The 19,303-nt window shown below is 41.3% G+C and overlaps 2 protein-coding genes across 3 annotated transcripts; one reads left to right on the top strand and one right to left on the bottom strand.

Moving 5' to 3' along the window:
- Positions 1-19,256, bottom strand: SCPEP1 (serine carboxypeptidase 1). Of its 2 annotated transcripts, none has more exons than XM_066980118.1 (13): positions 19,158-19,256; positions 9,745-9,890; positions 8,747-8,836; positions 7,687-7,842; positions 7,139-7,213; positions 6,865-6,937; positions 5,883-5,920; positions 5,580-5,708; positions 4,012-4,096; positions 3,104-3,217; positions 2,311-2,448; positions 570-733; positions 1-446 (listed from the first exon to the last, which is right to left on the bottom strand). In XM_066980118.1, exons 2-13 carry the CDS (start codon positions 9,817-9,819, stop codon positions 381-383), a joined length of 1,203 nt encoding a protein of 400 aa, XP_066836219.1. In that variant the 5' UTR covers positions 9,820-9,890; positions 19,158-19,256; the 3' UTR covers positions 1-380. The 2 variants fall into 2 exon arrangements, with proteins under 2 accessions (XP_066836219.1, XP_047920217.2); XM_048064260.2 differs by lacking the exon at positions 19,158-19,256 and adding an exon at positions 10,607-10,747.
- On the top strand, positions 10,752-17,737 carry COIL (coilin). Its single transcript, XM_048064257.2, has 7 exons — positions 10,752-11,035; positions 11,239-12,433; positions 12,790-12,876; positions 14,357-14,404; positions 14,995-15,070; positions 15,989-16,077; positions 16,572-17,737. The coding sequence occupies exons 1-7, from the start codon at positions 10,782-10,784 to the stop codon at positions 16,659-16,661; spliced, it is 1,839 nt and encodes a 612-aa protein (XP_047920214.2). The 5' UTR covers positions 10,752-10,781; the 3' UTR covers positions 16,662-17,737.
- Positions 19,257-19,303: the final 47 nt, after the last annotated feature.

Below are 19,303 nucleotides of genomic sequence, written 5' to 3'. Positions count from 1 at the left end.
TCAGGATGCAAATCAGTTTTAGTCTTGGTCTGTGAACAGACAAGAGAACATTTGGGGTAGGGCAGCTTTTTTACAAAAGCACAAAATCCTTCCAAGACAAAGGCAAAGGCTTATTGCTAGTTGTTTATGACAGAGGAGTTCCTCCTGGAAGAGTCATTACAAACAGTACTAAGGCAGCAAATCACATCTTTCTAATTCAAAAGAAACAACTTATTCAAGGAGAAATATGTCTTTTCATAAATGCTTTCACACATCATCAAGATCAGAGAAGCTATGTGTCCAAGGACCAGTTGTTCCTGCTGCAGCTTATTTGTTCTGGACTCACATTCTGCAGGAACACAGCGTTCAGCAGGAGGCCATACCAGCTGGCCGCCCCTTCCCTAGTGCTTCTGTTGGGTCACCATCCTGACCATTTTCAGTGCCATCTCTCCTTGATCAGACGGTACCTAGCATGGAAATGAGAGCACATGATAAGCAGCTGCTGTAAAGAAGCAGGGAGCGAGAATACATGCATGCTCAGTTTCCTTGCAGGTAGCCGTGCATCCTATCCCAATAGGTCTGTTATTTACCATGTGCCCAGCCTTAAGAATCCAGAAGAAAGCAAAGTTCTCATAGGCCTTGTGGAAAGCAGCTGTCTCAGTGGATTCTGGAGACACATAAAGTGCCTTCCACCTCTGTTGGCTGAACTGGTCCAAACTGGGCCATTTCAGTTTCCGGATCCATGCCTCCTGGCCTGTTAGAGACACGAGAATTAACAGAATGTTTCCATGCGCTCATATTCTAAAAACAATTTTGCTATGCCTAGAGCAATGACCAAGGCTGCAAACAATTCAGGACAAGCAGAAACAAACCAATGGAGAGAGAAGGGAAAAAGCAAACAGTGAAAACGTATGTGAAATGGAGTTATGGTGACTTTTTTTAGTTCACTGGAGGAAATCTTCCAGCTTCTAGGTACCAATCCACTGCTGGACTCCCTCCCAGTCCAGCTGTGGTCCCAGCAACAGCTGGATTTTTTCATAAGCCTTCATCTCTATGCTCAACACTAGCAATAGGCAGGTTTGGGTAGACAAGTGGAACACGCACCTCTTACAGGCTCTGCAGCCCTACCAATTCTGACACGTATTGCTCAAACACCTTGAATGTCCTGCCATGGAGGAGAATCAGTCCCCTCTTGGAAATCCAAAGAGACACTTGCCACATGGGTTACTGCTTCTTTGTTACAGTCACTCAGCAAGAAGAGCCTAAGAAAGACTCTCTGTTTTCAGATCCCTGCTAGAGAAGGTGGAAGTTGAGACAGCAAAAAGACCGATTCCAGGACACCAAGGGGGAAAAAGGCTTATCTTTAGCCTACCTCTGAGCTACTGGAAGAATTTACACATGAACTGCGGCTAAATTTTAGCTCAAAATATGATAAAATGAAGCACCACTAACTGCTAATCTGTTTTGACAGCCTAAATACTCTGTTTTCTGACATATTGATTGTTATGTTGTTCATGAAGGGCACGTGAATATCTAAGTGGGCAGAGAAAGAATAAAGCCATTCACAACACAAAAAGATGTTTATGCAGCCTGTAGCTGCAGATTATCTGCATCAATAGAAAAGGCGAATGGAAGAGAGCACGGGCAGCACAAGGCATTCCAGCAACACTTGGCCTGGCTCCCGCACTGCCACTTCATCAAGCCTGCATCTTGCAAGCAGCGAGGGACAAAGCCCTGCCAAAATGTGCAGGTGCCTAAAAACATTACTGAGCAGCAGGTGCGACCATGCTTCAACTGCACCCTCACGGACTAATTACCAACACCCTCATTGCATCTTATCTGGCACCATGTTCTCTGCTGCAGGCTGCTCAGTGAAGGCTGACCCGTGTTCTGCATCAATCTGTAGCAGGATATAGCCTTTGCTCCACAGGACAGGATTTTCAGGGCTGAGCAGGAGAGGAGAGGACAATCTCCAAATATTTATTAATCTATTTTCATTCTTCATTTATGAAAAACTGTACTTATATACACACATCTATCCAGAATAATTCAGTGGGTTATTAGCTACCTGCTTATGGGCTTCATTGAAACAAGAAAGTACTGATGTTGCATATCCATTTCCCAACACTATAATGGAAGTAAGGAAATTGCCTCTCTCACAGGGGTGTAAGCAAAACATAAGAGCTGCTCATTTATGACTGAAGTATTTAAGCACTGCAAGTTAGATAGGAGGTTTGCAGAAGACATCCAGGTATCAGTGTTACTTGTGATGACACGTTCTGTTCATCACCTGTTCTGTTCCCGACCTCAGTCACAAAGTCCCTTACTTACCCATGGTGTCAACAATGAGATCCAGCTGCCCATTATAGACTGTAACATTGACGTTGGCTGCTAAAAGCTGATCAACAATGTCAATGACAGGTCTCATGAAGTCCTCAGCCATGTTCTCGAAGACTTTTGTGGACTGACCTGGTTAGAACCAGCAAGGAGACAAATTTTAACTGATGAATGATGACATCTCCAAGCTGGGACAGAAAAAACCGGCCAGGGGTCTCAAAACACAGTTCATAGCTGCATAAAATCCAGCCCTAGCACAAAGTATCAGCCTGTGATTTATCAGTCTGAGGAACTAAAGAGAACCAGAAAGCAGCCACACTCCCACTGGAGCTAACACAGTACTGTTGTTTCTGGCTCCTATTACACATATTACAGGGTGCTGGCATCATTCCTTTTTACTTTTCCTTCCTGTTTTTTTCCCTCTCTCCTCCATGCCATGCAGCAGTTCATGATACCATCCTTCTGGCAAAGAAAAACTGACAGAAATTCTTTCAGCAAGGCTGCGAGGACAAATATCAGATGCTGAGACACGGGAGATCATCTTTCACCCATGAACTCTTAGCTGCTTGGCTAAAGACAGATACAAGCAGCAGAACCAGAACCATATCTGCTATCACTGGTTTGCCCGTTACATTTTCATTTGTGAGAGTAAGTCCTCTTCTTAGGATGAAGGACAATGAAAATTTAATGTGACTGCTTACGACCATAAAATTTCCTCCTTTGGACTTTAATACAGTGGAAGGCAATAATATATTCATTAGATCCACACTAGAAGATAGGAAAGTACCTCCCCATTTCACACAGTCAGGAATAATTTTTAGCTTCTTTCTGATGGGTCCATTCATCAATTCATTTAGGCTGTTCTTATGCATATTTTTGACATGGCGTTGGTAAAGTCTAACTGGAAAAGAGAAAAAAATGCTTTGAGTAGTTGCACATTTAAGACAGCCATCCTGCACAGATGGCAATTTTCAGTGTTACAGTCACAGCCATCAAACTCTTCTAGTGAAAATGTACCACCATGAAGAACAATTTGTTTACTTTTAATAGAACCCCCTGAATTCAACCCTTATTTAGGTCATGGGATAAAACAGGAAGAGCCCAACCATCCATTCCTGCTTTTGGCTAACACAGTACTTTTTCAGCTTCTGCTTTAGCCACTTGGCACAGTTTCTTCTCCTCAGCAGACCAGTTATTTTAGAGTTGTAATGCTTTACTCTAGGGAGTTGACTGTGCTGTTCACCTTCCCTGCTGAAGCCAAGAGCAAAAGAGCTTGAAAGAAACTCTGTACATGTGCTTATTTTCACACAGATGCATAAGCACCATGAAGCCAGAGAGTCTAATCAGAATGTTTACGTGAATGGGACATTTTTGTATCCTAGCTTGAAGACAAATGAAAGGCATTAACAGGAAGTAACTTAAAGGTCATAAAACTTGTGTTGCAATTATGCTACTTCCTTGGAGTAATCTGTGCAGAATGTGTAGGTGGAGATGTACTCTATAGAGGGGTTGCTCCGCATTCCTATTCATCCCTATTTATGCAAGAGCAATCAAGTTCTGCTCAGGAGAATATCCTTTGGATCTGCCAGTCCCATTTTAAGGACATGCTAAACTGATGCTGTTCCCACTATCGGAGTTGATGGTATGTGAATGCAACCAGAGCCTCAGAAGCTCAAGTACTTAAATACGACTTACTGAGATGAAGATTTTCTTGTTCATTTGCTTTCATTTCTGGAACTTCCTTAGTCATGATGTTATAAAAGTTCACATTGTCTGTGTTCTGAAAACACAAGATAGCTTTTGTAACAGTGTTACTGAAACATTTCTCAGATCTGAGGAACAGAATTCCTTCTGAAAAGAAGAGGTAAGGCCTAAATAAAGGACCCCGTAACCTGCCACTTGTCTACATATCAGGAAGTTATTTATGGAAAAACTTTGGTTCTACATTTGCTTTTAGAATGGTAGAGTTTTCTCAAGTCTCTGTTGTTCACGTGTGGTTTGTGCCAGAGATGCTACTTCTCTAAAAAAAGGTGTGAAGCTACAGAAAGCCCTACAGCCTGCAAATGACTGCAGATTCTCATAACTCATTACAGAGATAGTTACAAGTGATACTTTCAAATGCCCTGTTCTGCTAGTCCAATCTAGCCCAATGCTGAACTCTTGCTCAATATCCTCCCAACCTAAAACCCTTCAACATTCCAAATGCCTCCTCAAGACAGTGGTGATAGGTATCCATCATCCCTCTTTTGGAACTGCTGACACCTAGACAAGTCTGAGAATCATTAAATGACAGCTCTGATGCAGATAGTAGACTGACTACATCCAAAGGATAAGTGTGATCACTGTTGCCATTACAGAAGTTACTCAAGATTCTTGAAGCTCCCCTTTACTTAATTGTCAAATCTTAAAAGTTATGAGGCACAGGTTAGGAATGAACTCACAACAGCCACCCTACTGGAACTGAAATGCCTGCACCCTTACAGAGATATCAGAGCTGGAAGGGAAAGACAAACATCTTTGAACAGAAAGGCAAAATGGGAACCACAAGTTTCTACCAAGGAGTAAGAAGTGAAACCAACTATGTGCAAAGCACTGAGAAAGAAAGAGGGGGGGAAGCAGCTCAAGATTAGTCTTTCAATTTGAGGAAGCCATAATTTTACTTGTCCTAAAACTACAAATACAAGAAAGATTGAAATTTTGGAGCAACCCTTCAACAGAAAAAATGAGAACAAAATTTTACCTAGTTTTTAAGCTTGAACTTGTTAAGTAGTAAGATGCATTTACCCACAGTAACAGAATATAATTTGACGTTCCTTTCCATCTTATGCTCCTATTGTACTTTTTTAAATAGAAGATTTAAACTTGAAATGCGTGCCTTACTGGATGCAGTTTTCAACAGTCAAAACAAAGCTTTCAAGGAGACGTAGCTCATTCAAGTTGAACATGGCTTCTACAGAAATCAATGGGATTAGTGGCATGCTAAAAATTAGGCATCTATTTAAATGATGTGGCACGTCGACACCTTTATGCAATACTGCAAGCCCATGAGGATTGCTCTTCCCACTGCCTCTTATAATCACACAGCAGTGCACAGCGAACAAACAGCTCTTTTACACCAGCAGTATCATAAAACACATACTGGTGGAAGCGACTGGTCAGGGGTTGGGGGATGCACACCAAGACAGTGCTCATAGAAAGGAAAACCTGGCATTGGGCGCTCCCCCATGCACCAGCTATTTATTAATGCTGCTCAAAGATCTTACCTCTTCAATGACACCTTCAGCCTTGCTCCAGAGTTCAGTGGCCAGTCCATATTGATTTTTATTTATTGCATCCATTATTTCTTTAGCAACAGCAGTCACCTCTGCTAGACCGTGATCATCAAGGAGAGACTAGAAGAGAAATGCAGTAGGACAGCTTTAATTATAATTCCACATTAGGTTCTCATTAACAGTCTCCATGCATGAGAGATTTTATACTCATTAAGAGCTAACCTTAAAATCAACCTCCATTTATACTATATGGTAGTACAAGTTCTCAGAAGACCAAGAGTTTAAGGTACTTACGGTGCTATAAAGATAGGGCCCCCAAGACAGCACAGAATCTAAAGAAATAGAACAGATTTCAAACATCTACATTTTTGCCATATGATTTCCTTTACTTTTCCTTTATTGTAGCAAAAATGGTCATGACAAAAACAATACAGAGATAAGTTACTCAGTGAAGAATTACTGTTTGCTCACTTTAGTCTGAAGCTTACGTGCCACAGAGCAGGTTCTTTACAAATCTTGAGAACCACTAAGACTAATTCAATGCCATAAACATTAATTGGCGAAATTTATTTAAACAGACATGTCCTTACCAAAGCGTTTTCACCCCAGCACTGCAGCACATTGCTACAGCATGGGGAGAGAATGGACAAAGTCTAGGCATAGTCTAAACTGATCTACTTCCAAATATTACAGGGAAAAAAAAGTAGTAGAACATCTCTGTTTTCTAACATAATTTATAAGGTTCAAAGGATCAGATGATCCTTCTAAGACAGGTAGGAGTTGGCTTGATACTGTCCCATGTCACAGAGAATCTGTGGAGACTACCCTTGCAAATCGTACTGAAGACCAAGAATCCTTTTCTTTTTTTGGCCTTCACCAGACACACACCCTATCTTCTCCAGGTCGTCAAGCACATCAGTTCCCTAGCACAAGGTCTCCTTGTGAAAACAGGGAGACAACTTCAGTTGCAACCTTGTGGATCATCTAGTGGCCACATTTTATGTGCAGTACTCTTATCAAAACACCACCGACACTGTAGAGATTTGTAAGGACATTTCACCACCACCTCACTAAAAATGCAAGTGTGCTTCTCACTGACTTTGCTCTCAGACTGTTCATGACTTAGATATATTCTAAAGATACATTCAATCACAGATCGCAATACTAAAGTATTTATTTTTAGTGATTTGATATACCAGACTCACTAGAGATCTAATTGCCTTAAGGCAGGGCTGGCATTTTTGACTAGATACCCATGAAATGATTTTAAACGTACCCAGAGGAGAAATCCATGAGTCTCCAAGAGCAGTCCCAACAAAATTGCACTTTATACTTCCTTTTTGAACAGCCTTAGTGATAAGAGGAAAAATAAAAACAAGCCTTCTTTTAATAAGAAATTCACGACTCTAGAACCAGTTTTCTTTATGTGAAAAACAATAATGGGTTATTGGCCTGACTTAGGCAAGAGGCACAGCGTATTCCAGGAAATACTAGTATTTGTAGAATACCACATTTTAAAGTGAAAAGTGAACTACGTCCCAACTACTTACCTCATGAAGCGCTAAGGCAATGCCAGCAGCCATTTTACCTCCGTAAGATTCAGAAAATATGTAGAATGGGATGGTCTGGAGAGAGAAACCACACAATGAACCCGTTAGACAGAGGGCAGAACATACCTCCAACCCTCTTTCACATCCCACAGAACCCAGGAGCTGGCTTGTCACTTCTCACTATCCAACACTGGAAATTTTTGATTCTAAGTTGCAGATAAGATTTCCACAACCTACTGGTGTAATTATCAGGAGTTTTGAAGTGGGCACTTCAGTATTTTGGAACTAGGAATGGTCATGTTCCTACATGCTTCTCAGGTCACAATAGAAAACAACACACCCTTTTGATTACCTAGCTGGTGCCAAAGACAGAAATTCAAGGTACCAGTTATAAATTGTGAAAAATCAGAGGCAGTGGTTATACCTGCAGCGCCTCCCCCAGCTGCAGGCTACCTAGTAGCAGATGCTTCCTGTTCACCAATTCCTTTTGAGAGCTATTTAAAAATCAAATAAAAATAGGATTCTAGTCAATAATTCAAATCACTTACCTGGAATTCTGTTCTATGCGTGAAAAAATCTCTAAGAAAAACCATCATATCAGAGACTACTGTGGTAAGGTTTTTGGCAAACAAGCTGCAGTCATCCACATAACTGAATCCAGTGCCAACAGGATTATCCACAAACAAGATACTGGCTGCCTGCAACTGTATAAGCGGAAAGCAAGTTTCTATGAAATCTCAGTTCAGCTAACAGTCCAGCAGAGTGCCATTACTGTAAACTATGTTTTTAATGCACAGAAGTCTAACAGTCACCGTATCCCTGACCCTGAAAGAACCTGACGAAAAATTAGGTACAAGTCCAACACAGGGAATGGTACAGGTGGGACTTTTGTCTGTCAGATGTCAAATATTCTATTGAATAGTGCCAATTTGTATAGTTACAAGTGTATACGTAAAAATCAATAGATCAGCACAGAGATAGATAGGACGGCTCAAAGCAGTACAGCTCATGAAGAGATACAACATGAAGTCTTTCCATTTCCCAGTCTGTAACAGGAAAGGCACCCAAAAATCCCAGTCATTCAAGGGCAGATCATCCATGTGATCTAGGGATCTCCAGAGTAGTTAAGGCTATTGGTTGACTCACAGCACAAATATGTTCTGTTGAATAAACCTTCATAGGCAGCTATAATTACACTACAGCTGGTTTCCCTTGAAGGTCATCCTGGACTTGTAATTATGATCCCTCAGTTATACGTTGCCAGCCACCCAGAAAAGCCTTCATGAGTGTATGCAATGAAGCAACAATTGGAAATAACATCCTCTAGAATTTCCCTGCTCTCTGTTTCCTCAGACGTGCAATTCACAGATTCATGGAAGCCCAGCCATATTCCATCAAATCAAATTAACAGGACAATTCTTCAGTTCTTAACAAGGCTATTCATATAAGCCATTTTTATTAACCACACCATTTTAAGATGAAGTATCATAGTTCTATTTAATTTTAAATTAAAATTGTTCTGTGTGTGCTTTTGTCTAGCAATCTTTTGCCTACACAAGCAACAAACATTTTTCAATCAATTATTAGAAGCTGAACTCTCCACTATACCCAGGTTGTATTTCTTGGTTTCATTTCTTTGTCTAACGGACCAATCTCTTCAAAGTTCCCAAATCCGCAGCCTGAAGCTCCTGGACCTCCCTAAGGGGAAACAGCAAATGACAAGTAAATTAGAAGGCAGCATGGTAGAGACATGAGAGACAGGAGAACAAAAGCAACCCCCTAAGCACAACAATGTATCTCATGTTTAAAGAAGCACCCTTTGCCCTACATGTTAACTTGCAAAGAAGGCTCTCTTCCTCATTGTCTTTCATTATGCGTACACAAGCTATTTCTGAACAGAGAAGCAATCACCCAGTTGTGAAAGCATCTAATAAGTTGCATGCTATGAGTGCTGTTTGAAAACCTTTCCCCTTATTCCCTTAATATCTAATGCAAAAAAATAGCTAAAAACAGAGGTTTGCAAGTCATTATTTTTTTCTCAGCATGTACATGCATTTCACTCTGAAAAAATAACACGGAAGGGAAAGGACCAAAAGTGATTATATTCACCATTAATTTCTGAAATGTAATACTGGAAGTGAATGTGGAACACACATCACTGACTTTTATCAATTGTGATTGAATGGGACCAATCTCTAAAACAATCACAGTCTCTCTGACTTGTTTCCATACAGCAATTATCCTACATCTCTGATTGTTTCGTCTACTCTCCCTCTGAACATCATTTAGGCTGTAAACTCCTCAGGAAAGGTGCTGTGACGCTTCTAAGTACTTGTCATGTCTGGCACAAAAAGCACTAACGTTGCTTGAAAGATAAGAACAGCTGCTACTTCTGCAGTTTAACTCGACGAGTAGTCGAGGGCACCGCACAACCGCGGAATGACATTTTCATTATTTCTTGCTAACCCGAACACTTCCTTCACAAGGTGAAGTATTAGAATCAGACAGCTTTGAACACTATTTCTGTCGAGCTGTAAAGTACTTACCACATTGAACCAGGCACAGATGGAAAAAGTTCTTGTCTAAGTGTCTTTACCAAGCCTTACCTGAAGCCACATGATGAGAGGTAGCTCTGTGAAGTCCTTGGTTGGGTTGTTCGAGTAGTAGAGCCACCAGAACATGTGGGCTTTACTTCGGACTTGCACATATCCCCACAGCTCTTTGGGTTCTTGGGGTTGCTTCAGCACCACACCTTGGGGGTAAGACAAACAAACATTGAATAAAAAAAACAAACAAACAGCTAAGTCCAAAAGCTTCAGCTGCAGGCATTCTACCACATTTGTTCCACAACATTACATTTCAATCTTGGGTGTGATAATTAGAGGCGCTTCCATTAAAGAAATTACTGTAAGAATCATACTTACACCCCCGTGGCTGATTTACCACCAGTGAATGCGGTTAGGCGTGCAATTAGGCGCTCGCTTCCCAGCGCCTGACAGCGCAGCTGCTGCGGGCACAGCACCGGGCAGCCGCTGGGACAGGACTGTCACAGAGCCACTGAGGGGCTGTGGGGGGCAGGGACCCCCGGGGGCCACCTGGCCCAGCCCCTGCCTAGCACGGTCACCTAGAGCACAGGATGGCATCCAGGCGTGTTTGGGTATCTCCAGACAAAGACACCCCACGACCTTTCTGGGCAGCCTGTTCCAGCGCTCCGTCACCCAAACCCTTTAGAGTTTTCCCTCCCGTGGCGATGAAACCTCCCGTGGCTCCCTTTACACCCGTCACCCCTTGTCCTGTCACTGGCCACCACGGAGAAGAGTTTGTCCCCGTCCTCTTTCCATGGTCCCTCAGGTGTTTGCAGAGATCGATTCGATCCCCTCCCAATCTCCTCCCCAGGCTGAACGTCCCCAGCTCGGTGTCCCCTCACAGGACCGAGGTCCCCTCCCCAAACCCCCCCGTGCCCCGTACCTGCCGCCAGCGCCGCCAGCCCCAGCCCCAGCACGGCCCCGGCCCGCCGCGGCGCCATCCTCCCGCCGCTGTCACGCGGGCGGCTGCTGCACCGCCCCTCCGACCTCCTCTCCCCTCCCCTTCCTCCTCCCCTTCCTCCTCCTCCTCCTCCTCCTCCTCCTCTTCCCGCCGCAACATGGCGGCGCCCGGCGGCAGCGGCCCGCTCCGCCTGCGGCTGCTGTTCGACCACCCGCCGCCGGGCAGCCCCGGCTGCGCGCTGTGCTGGCTGCTGCTCGAGCCCGGCCAGGCGCGGCTCGTCACCGACCTGGTCAGCATCATCCGCCACAGGTTCGGCTTCAGCCGCCGGGCCCGCCTCAGCCTCTTCCTGGAGGGGGCGCTGCTGCCGCCCACCGAGAGCGCCCGCCTGGTGCGGGACAACGACGCGCTGAGGTACGGGCGGGGAGGGAGGGCCGGGGGGGGGGGGGGGGGGGGGGGCACGGAGCCTGCACGGGGGGTCCCTGAGGGGCCTGCTGGGGCCGCCGTCGCCCCCAGCATCTGCAGGGGTTATAACGGTACGGGGCCGGGCGGGCCCCAGCGGCCTGCGGGGTGCCGTGAGGCACGCCTCACCCCGGTGTCTGTCTGCTTTTCGGCAGAGTGAAGCTGGAAGGGGTACTCGCGGATGGTGATGGTGAAGAGGCGGATGATGACTTCTTCTATACACCAAACAAAGGCAGAAAAAGGCATAAACGAAAACAGAAAGAGGAGGGATTGTCTAGGAATGAAGATGACAGGCATAAAAAGGAAAAGAAGAAGAATAAACACAACCCTGAGTATTCCTCTTGTAGAGAAGAGACCTGTCTAGATATTTTGGACTCTCAAAAGAAACGCAAGAAGCGAAAAAGAAAGGAAGAAGTTAGTGGAAGTAGACTCACAGAAGGTAAGGAAGAGAGCCCTACTGACCGATCTAAAAAGCTTAAAAAAGCAGAGAGGGAGAAACAGTTGGCAACAAAAACAAAGGATGGAAAGCACACAAAGGTCGCTGCAGCAAAGGTGGCTTTAGAACAGGAAAATGACAGCTTTTCTTTAAATTCTGGTAAAAATAACACCAAAAAATTGACAACAGAGTCCAGGAAAAAGAGGGTGGGAACTTCAGATTCTTCCAGCACGTCATCTGACAGCGACAGCAGTGAATTAAATATAAAGCAAAATAAATCTTCCCATAAACCTGCAGTGGCAACACTTCCCAGAGACAAATCGCAAGCTGCTATAAACTCTGAGGTGAAAACTGCTATTTCTAATAAAGTGACTGTAAAATCTAAAGCTGAAAATTCCACTAAGACTGCAGTTAGTAAGACTGCTAAAAAATCACAGTCCTCTAGTGAGGATTCTGACTCAAGTACAGAGGATGAGAAAGTGGCACCAGCACAAGACAGTACCACAAAGGAAAAGTCATTGCCTAACAATGTAGCAGCTGTAAAAGCCAGTACCACCAGTGCTCCCAAAGCAAAGACTTCCTCTTCAGAATCTGACAGTTCAGATTCAGAAACACTTGTTATTAAAAAACCCACAGCAAATGCTGGAATGAGTAATTCCATAGTAAGAAACAGTACTAAACTGTTGCCAACCAGTATTCAAGGACCGGTCGCCAGCCCAGGTCGTGGAAGGGGGCGTGGAACAGGAGAGGATAACTTCTGGAGAGGACCTAGGGGCCGTGGGTTTCGTGGGATGATGAGGGGCCGAGGCCGTGGGAGAGGAGAAAACCCTGGCTTCTTCTATAACTACAGCAGTGAAGGCCAGAAACAGAGGCAAATAAATGAAGCTGTGACAAATACTTCTTTTCTCGTCCAGGTGAGTGACTTATGCAGTCATTGGTCACCTTTCTCTTGCAGATCTAACTATACAAAAAACGTATAGGGTGAGAGTAGTTCAGAAAAGCAGAAATAAATAAGTAGGATAAAGGTTGATGGATCGTAACTTAGTGATGGATCTTAACTTAGCAAATCTGATGTTTACAGTATTTCTGTTTAGCAGCCTGAAGGCGTGTTTATGAAACAATACTTAAGAGATTGTATTGTCTATCTCAAAGCACTCATACACGTACCTTACTATTCTCAGAGTTTCTTACAATTCCTACATCACAAACATTTTCTTCTCTTTTTATAAAAACAGTAATTAAATCAATGGGTTTATTGTTTGTTTCACAGAATGCCGTGGAGGTCCCCAAGAGAGACTATAGTGTATTACCTCTTCTAGCTGCCCCACCACAAGTGGGAGAAAGAATTGCCTTTAAGGTAAAGAACTTTTGAAATACTGAATATTACTGGGCTAAAATTGCTTCATTTGGGCCGCTCTAAGTTTTGCATGATATGATACAAATGGTGTAGTCCTGACAACGAAAATCTTACACTTTAGAATATGATCTCATATTGTTCAGGGACCGGTACTCTAAAAGTATAAGGATTAAGAATTCATAAATTAATTTTAATCTTGTTCTTTTTTCAAAACTTTTTTTTAAACTTCAATAAGTGGTTCAGAATGTAAAACTGCTTCCAAATGTTTGTAGGCTCTGAAAGCATTCACTCCTCTTGTTGTCCTTCTAACCTAATAGTTTCCCATACTATAGAAAATATTACAGTTTCTGTTCTTGGCCCTAAAAACTCTTTTCTGACTTACATTTTTACAAAGGTTTTGAGCATACAAATAGAGCCAGGTAATTCTGGCCTGAAGCTAGATAGAGCTGCGAAGGAGGAGTTTGAGTATTTGCAGAGTGCTTGAATCATCTGCATCACCAGGCTTTTCCATTCTCTGGCGGCGCCAGCCCTCCCATCTCCCCAGATAACAGAGCATTACTACAGCATTACTGCTGTAATAAAACTCTCATATTCAAAGATCTGAAAGTTTTCTTGAGCTGGTATGTGCTGGCTAACCGTTGCAGATCATGGGATCGAGACGAGCAGTACTCACCAGTGGCATAAGGGCAAAATCTTGGCTCTTGTTAAAATCCTTCACAAAAAAGAATAAACAAAACCTGTTTTTTTCCTTTTTTTTTTTCTTTTTAAGATTCCACATAGTGGTTGGACTTGATAATCCTAGGTCTCTTCCAACCTAAATGATTCTATTATTCAGTATCTTAAATGCATTTCTTTAGACTCGCTACATTTATACAGCACAAGCACAGAAGTGTCTCCACTGTTGTTTCCATGTGAATTTCCATGTACACCTGTACAAAGATTCCCTTACTTGGCACACAATCAGTTCACAAATAACTGATCTTTCAGGCTTTGCCTACTCAAAGTTTCTCTCTATCCTGAGGATGGTTTTAAGGTTTATGTTTAAATATAAGAATGACATAAAGAAGCGTTACCCCTCTCCTATGTGCAAGGAAAGTCAGTGTTAAAATTAGATGTTATTAAAAAAAAAAAAAAAAGAATCCCTATGTTTTTTCTCTCTATAGTGTTTCTAAAATATTATTGCTGTAAATAACAAATAATTATACTTCACCGCAAAATAAAAAAGTAAAGAAAAATGAAATCACTGGAGCTGATGAGACTGGATCCTTCTCCTTGATCTCATTTCACAGCCTGACCTGAACAGAAATCCTTTGGAGCAGTGAGTCCTGAAAGATTGCCTGGGACCGTGATAGGTGTCAGGATCTAGGAGTAGGAGACTTGGTTCTTGCACCTCCCTCTTGCTGAAGAAGCCATATCTGGGTATAGGTGTCATCTTAAAGGATCATAAGAAGTTGTAACTTATTTGTGTTTCTTTCAACAGCGCTTGGAACTAACTGAAAATTACAGTCCTGAAATTTCAGACTATAAGGTATTGTTTTTCCTTCCCCCGCCACCCCCCAGCTCACTGAAAAAAATATTATAGGTGAGGTAGGACTTAAACATTTTGAGGTTGTATAGTATTTTTCTTCTCACCTGGTTGAGTCTGCAGATGATTCCTTGTGCAGCAGTAAAAATTAAAACCTAAAACCCAAAGCTAGCTGAAAACTAGGTGAAGCTGTTATTAAATAAGTTATTAATGATCATTAGTATTTTAGAGATGACAGAAAAGCAGACCTTCAAGTAGAAAAATGTAGCTGTATTCAAGTATACTGCTCTATGAAGTCAAGATAAATTCTTGATATTGGTGTAAGTAACATTTAGTACCTACTTGAAATAACTTGGTTTCTTGGAAAGTACTGATTTAAACTACAAGGACAGTGACAATATCATGACTTTATTGATGCTTGTAACTGCAGATTGCTAAATTTTAATACCTTGCAGATTTTGTATGTAGAGATAGAAGCATATGTCTGTTAAATTTTTCTAATTGTGATCAAGTATCAGAATGGTTGTAATATGGAATGGTTATCCAGTGCTGAGATGTATCATATCAGATTCTTTTCTTGTTGCCTTATAAAGGAGGGGAAAATAATCAGTTGGAATGCTGATAAAAAACAGATCGAGCTTGAGATCCTATCGTCTTCAACAAGCCAACGTATGTACCCTGGGACACCTCATGTGCATCACTTGAAAAATAACTAGTCTCAGGCACATTTCCTGTTCTATGAGCATTTCCAATTTCCTCCTGTTCTTTCTCAACCTTCCTCCCCCCTCCAAACTTCCTCTCCAAAAAGTCTATTTAAATCAAGAAGTTCTCATGCTTGCTAGTCTTGAAGAGCATGCTCATACATGCTTGCAAAATGAAATTTCTCCAGCCAGTAACTCATTTCCATTGCTGTTTCATTTCCTGAAAAAATAAAAAGATTACATGGAATTCCAGAGAACATTTTAGGTCCTAATGCTGTTATTTGTGAAGTCAGTGAAGCCACTGTCTCCACTGGATGTGAAACGGAGTCCATACAATGACAACGTGCACTTCAGAGACCCAGAAATATGTATGTGTGTGCTGCAGTTGACATTTATACCAGCATTAATGAATCATTATCATATGAGCGTTTTTCTCAAATCTAGGCAGCACATTGTTGACAAACCTTTTTCATGCATAGTTTTACTAGATAATTACCTTAATTTTGTTGTGTAGAGTTCAATTCTCCTTTAGAGTTTTGTTAGTTACAAACATTGCTGATATGGTATATGTTTGAAACTCAAAAGATGCTAAAGAGGGTTCATACCAAGTGGATTAATAATGTGAGGCGTGGGTACTGTGTTGTGGAAAAGCATAACATAAATACAGAGTAATGTCACAGCTCAAGTGGTTCTCTGAACCTCTGGAGCCTCAATTATTGCAGCAGTTTAGACTAATCACTTAAAACTAACAAAACAAACCAAAACAAACAAAAAATGCACAGCTGTGCTTGACTAGCTGTCTAAACATGGTGAAAATGTAAACCTTTTGCTTTTTGTTCATAGCTAACTCAGAAGTTTTTTTTTTTTTTTTTTTTTTTTTTTAAAGCTGCTAAAGAGCCAGGGAAATTTGATCTGGTTTACCAGTCTGCAGATGGAGCTGAGCTGATAGAGTACGCTGTTCCTCATGATACAAAGGTATGTGCATATCTTGTGTGAAGTCTGCTGCATGGTTTTTGCGTAGGTGATGCACTTCCTGCTTTATGACACTGTTCATCTCAGTGAGATGCCTTTTATAATAATGCATCTGATTGAAAGCAAAAATATTTGATCCTTTCTAGCAAGAATCACAGAATGTGCGTGATTATAAGATGAGAACTTCATGCATGTGTTTTCAATTAACTAGATTCAAAACCAGTCATCAAACAGTGTAACCTTTTAGTTTTGGCTAACAAACAATATCATGACTAGATAGAGCATCAGTTCTTAAAAGGTTATTCCTTTGAGGTAGCCTGCCTGATGCACAAGTAAGAAAGACTGAGATTCACTAAGATCACCAAATCACAGGAAGAATCTATGATCTGTCATCAGTAGTGCTGCTGTTCAAGTCCAGACAAAGCATAATGTAGAACAAAACTGCATCTGCCTGTATACTTTGTACATGCTAACTATAGTCTGTATTTTGCTTTCAGATAACTGAAAGTTGGGATGCGCTGATAGAACCAAGACTGATTGTTGAGCCTCCAGTTAACGGATCAGGCATTGAAAATGGAGCAATCTAAGATGTGAATACATGTAAATAATTGTATGGACTTGTTTTGTGAAATACTGCCTTCAAGTTCTGAGGGCAGCAGATGCACTGGTGAATATTTTTAATAAATGGTTTCAAAATGAAATTGATGCCAAAAGAAAAAACACTTTTTCTTAGGATATGTTTTTTATGTAATACAAAAAATGCTTTGTTTATCATAGGAAATCTTTAATATAGATTTGATTTTTTAAATAGAATCTTAGTCACACTTTTCATATCCCACCACTGTGAGCTGTAAAACTGGAACGGTTTGATCAAAAATATAAAATATGACCTTGTACTGTCAGTAGCTCCATTTAAATGTCTTGTTTTGTGTAGAGCAGTATAACTGCCGTACAGTGGCAGCTTGCTGTAAGGATAATTAAAGACCAGCATTTAAAAATCAAATAGTATTGATATGCGTGACTCTTCCTGTACGGCTGCAGAGAGTGATACAAATGCCATGACCTTGCAGTTGTGTACAGGGTTCACTTGAATGTGTCAAGAAAAATGTACAGACTTTAAGCTTCTGTAATTTTGAAAGGCAGATAAATACTATTTGTAACTGAGAATTTTGTCTGGAACCAGTGGAGTATTACAGGAATCCTAGACAAAAATGTGTCCCTGTGTGTTAACCTGTGTACGCTCTGAAAACCTTTTTCAGCAAACCCTTTTGCCCTTTCAGTGCTGAAGTGTCTGTACTGACTTTTTTCTTTCCTTCCTAATCACGGAATGGGTCATCATGTGGTAGTGGTGCACTTACTGACATCTGTGCTAAATACCAGTGTTGAGTTAGGACCTTGTGCCCCTAAGGTATTGTACTTGCATCTTGGCAAATCTTAAAATTTAAGACTCTCCATGTCTCAGATAGTTGACTCTTAAGCAGAAGACATAAAAAACAAAACAAAAAACTGAAAAGCTGCATGTCATGGTTTAGCTAGTATATATTCTGACTAATGCATGATTACATTAAAATATTGCACACCTTTGTGTTATTCCTATTAAAATGTCTCCGCTGTGAGGAAACGCTTTTATAAGTAAAATTAACTTGTGTTGCAGTTCTCTTTAGTTGCTGTTGTTTTATGTTAAAAATCTGATTCTAAATGTGGATATACTTGCAAACCGGACAAAGGAAACACTTCTGATACTAGCGCAATCATGTGGAGACAGGATTAATTGAAAGATTATTTTTTAAGGAAGTTGTTAATTTTGAGTCCTTATAAAACTGCAAATATTAAATGCAAGTATTTCACAGCCTGTTAGAGCAGCACTTGCCTCTTGTTCCATTGCCTACCGTGTGTTTTGGCTATAAAGTAAAGATACAGCGTCCTGTGAGAAACAGATCATGATTGAAAACAAATATACCCCAGAGAAAGGATGTTTTGAAGATAAAATCTTGAGTTTTATTTAACCATTGTTACCAAGTTAGCACAAAACTCCTGTTTCAATGCACAATTTAAATCAAGTAAATGCAATCTGATAGAGATGGCTTACTGCCCTTCCTGCCACACCAATGTACTTGTTCTTGACAGAACTAGGCACTAGTTTCCTCATACTAGGCAAGCTGGAGCAGGGCTGGGTCACTAAATGGGTAAGAAATGCAGAATAAGGTAGATGTGCACATGAACCACAGAGGGAGGTGGTGCTACTCTGAACAAACCTATTTTGCTTTCTTTCTGTCACCTTGCAAGCCCCATTGCTGAGGCCTTCCTAGCTATCAGTCACAGCAGCCCCTGCCACCTTCCTTTATGAAATTTAGAATTATAAGTTTGTTAAGAAAAAATATCTGTTCATGTTTTTTTTTTTTTAACAAACTCCAACCTCATGACTCAAAATGTGTAAGTTTGACCTAGCAGGCTACAGTGTGCAACCTGCTGGATAAATAATAAAGTTTTGCAGCGAGAAGCTGGCAGACAGAAAGTGTTGAACAGATCTTAAGAGACCTAGAAGTTTGCTGCTGTGACTACAGACCTGCCAAAAATACAGTGTGTCAGTTTTTCAGGAGTTTGGAGATACTTATAATTTTGATGGGGAAATTGTACCTACTTAAGCCAGTTTAAATATTAAATCCAAAAAAGTCACAAAGTATGAGAGTGCCTATCTTGATGTTTGCTCAGTCATGTATACTGATGAACAATTTCTTCTGCTGTTCTTTTAACTTCCTGCTTCAAGCCTGAGTGGCATTTTAAAAACACAATATCTGGGCAAAGGGTTAGATTTAAATCAGAACCACGTGAAGAAATTCTTGAGTGATTATGAGGAGGCAAACAGCTTCAATAGCTGTTTAAATAGTAAAGTTCTTCAATTATCTTTAAACTTGTTTTTAGTTGACAGGAGTGGTTGGGTTCAAACAACAAAGTTTCAAGACCTGGTTGACAATGGGGAAATTTAAATTGCTCATCTGAGCTCTAAACATCCCGTATTCTGCTCCAAAAGCAAAGCTACAATTGTGAGAGTATATATTTAGTTACCCTTTGTATTTGCATACCTTTGCATTAGTAGATGTCAGATGAGTGTTGCAGAAGTCAGCGAGGGTGCCGAGCCCTTGAAAGATGGTGATGGCTTAGTGCAAATAAGCCCAGGAAGAAGTGTGTTTTTTTCACCTAATGAAAAATAAGAAATGTAAATATCAAC

Source organism: Anser cygnoides, chromosome 19, assembly GCF_040182565.1.
Source record: "Anser cygnoides isolate HZ-2024a breed goose chromosome 19, Taihu_goose_T2T_genome, whole genome shotgun sequence".
NCBI lineage: Eukaryota > Metazoa > Chordata > Aves > Anseriformes > Anatidae > Anser > Anser cygnoides.
This window is presented reverse-complemented; position numbering and strand designations above follow the sequence as displayed.

What these genes read in the sequence shown, in the direction of transcription:
- SCPEP1 (XM_048064260.2), bottom strand. Translation starts at nt 10,664, where the DNA reads ATGGCGCCGCGGCGGGCCGGGGCCGTGCTGGGGCTGGGGCTGGCGGCG. An exon ending in GCTGGCGGCGCTGGCGGCAG is followed by an intron (nt 9,891 to 10,606) that starts GTACGGGGCACG and finishes CTTACCCCCAAG; the next exon opens with GTGTGGTGCTGAAGCAACCC. An exon ending in CGCATAGAACAGAATTCCAG is followed by an intron (nt 7,214 to 7,686) that starts GTAAGTGATTTG and finishes TTCTCTCTCCAG; the next exon opens with ACCATCCCATTCTACATATT.
- COIL (XM_048064257.2), top strand. Translation starts at nt 10,782, where the DNA reads ATGGCGGCGCCCGGCGGCAGCGGCCCGCTCCGCCTGCGGCTGCTGTTC. An exon ending in GAGAAAGAATTGCCTTTAAG is followed by an intron (nt 12,877 to 14,356) that starts GTAAAGAACTTT and finishes TTCTTTCAACAG; the next exon opens with CGCTTGGAACTAACTGAAAA. An exon ending in CTGTTCCTCATGATACAAAG is followed by an intron (nt 16,078 to 16,571) that starts GTATGTGCATAT and finishes TTTTGCTTTCAG; the next exon opens with ATAACTGAAAGTTGGGATGC.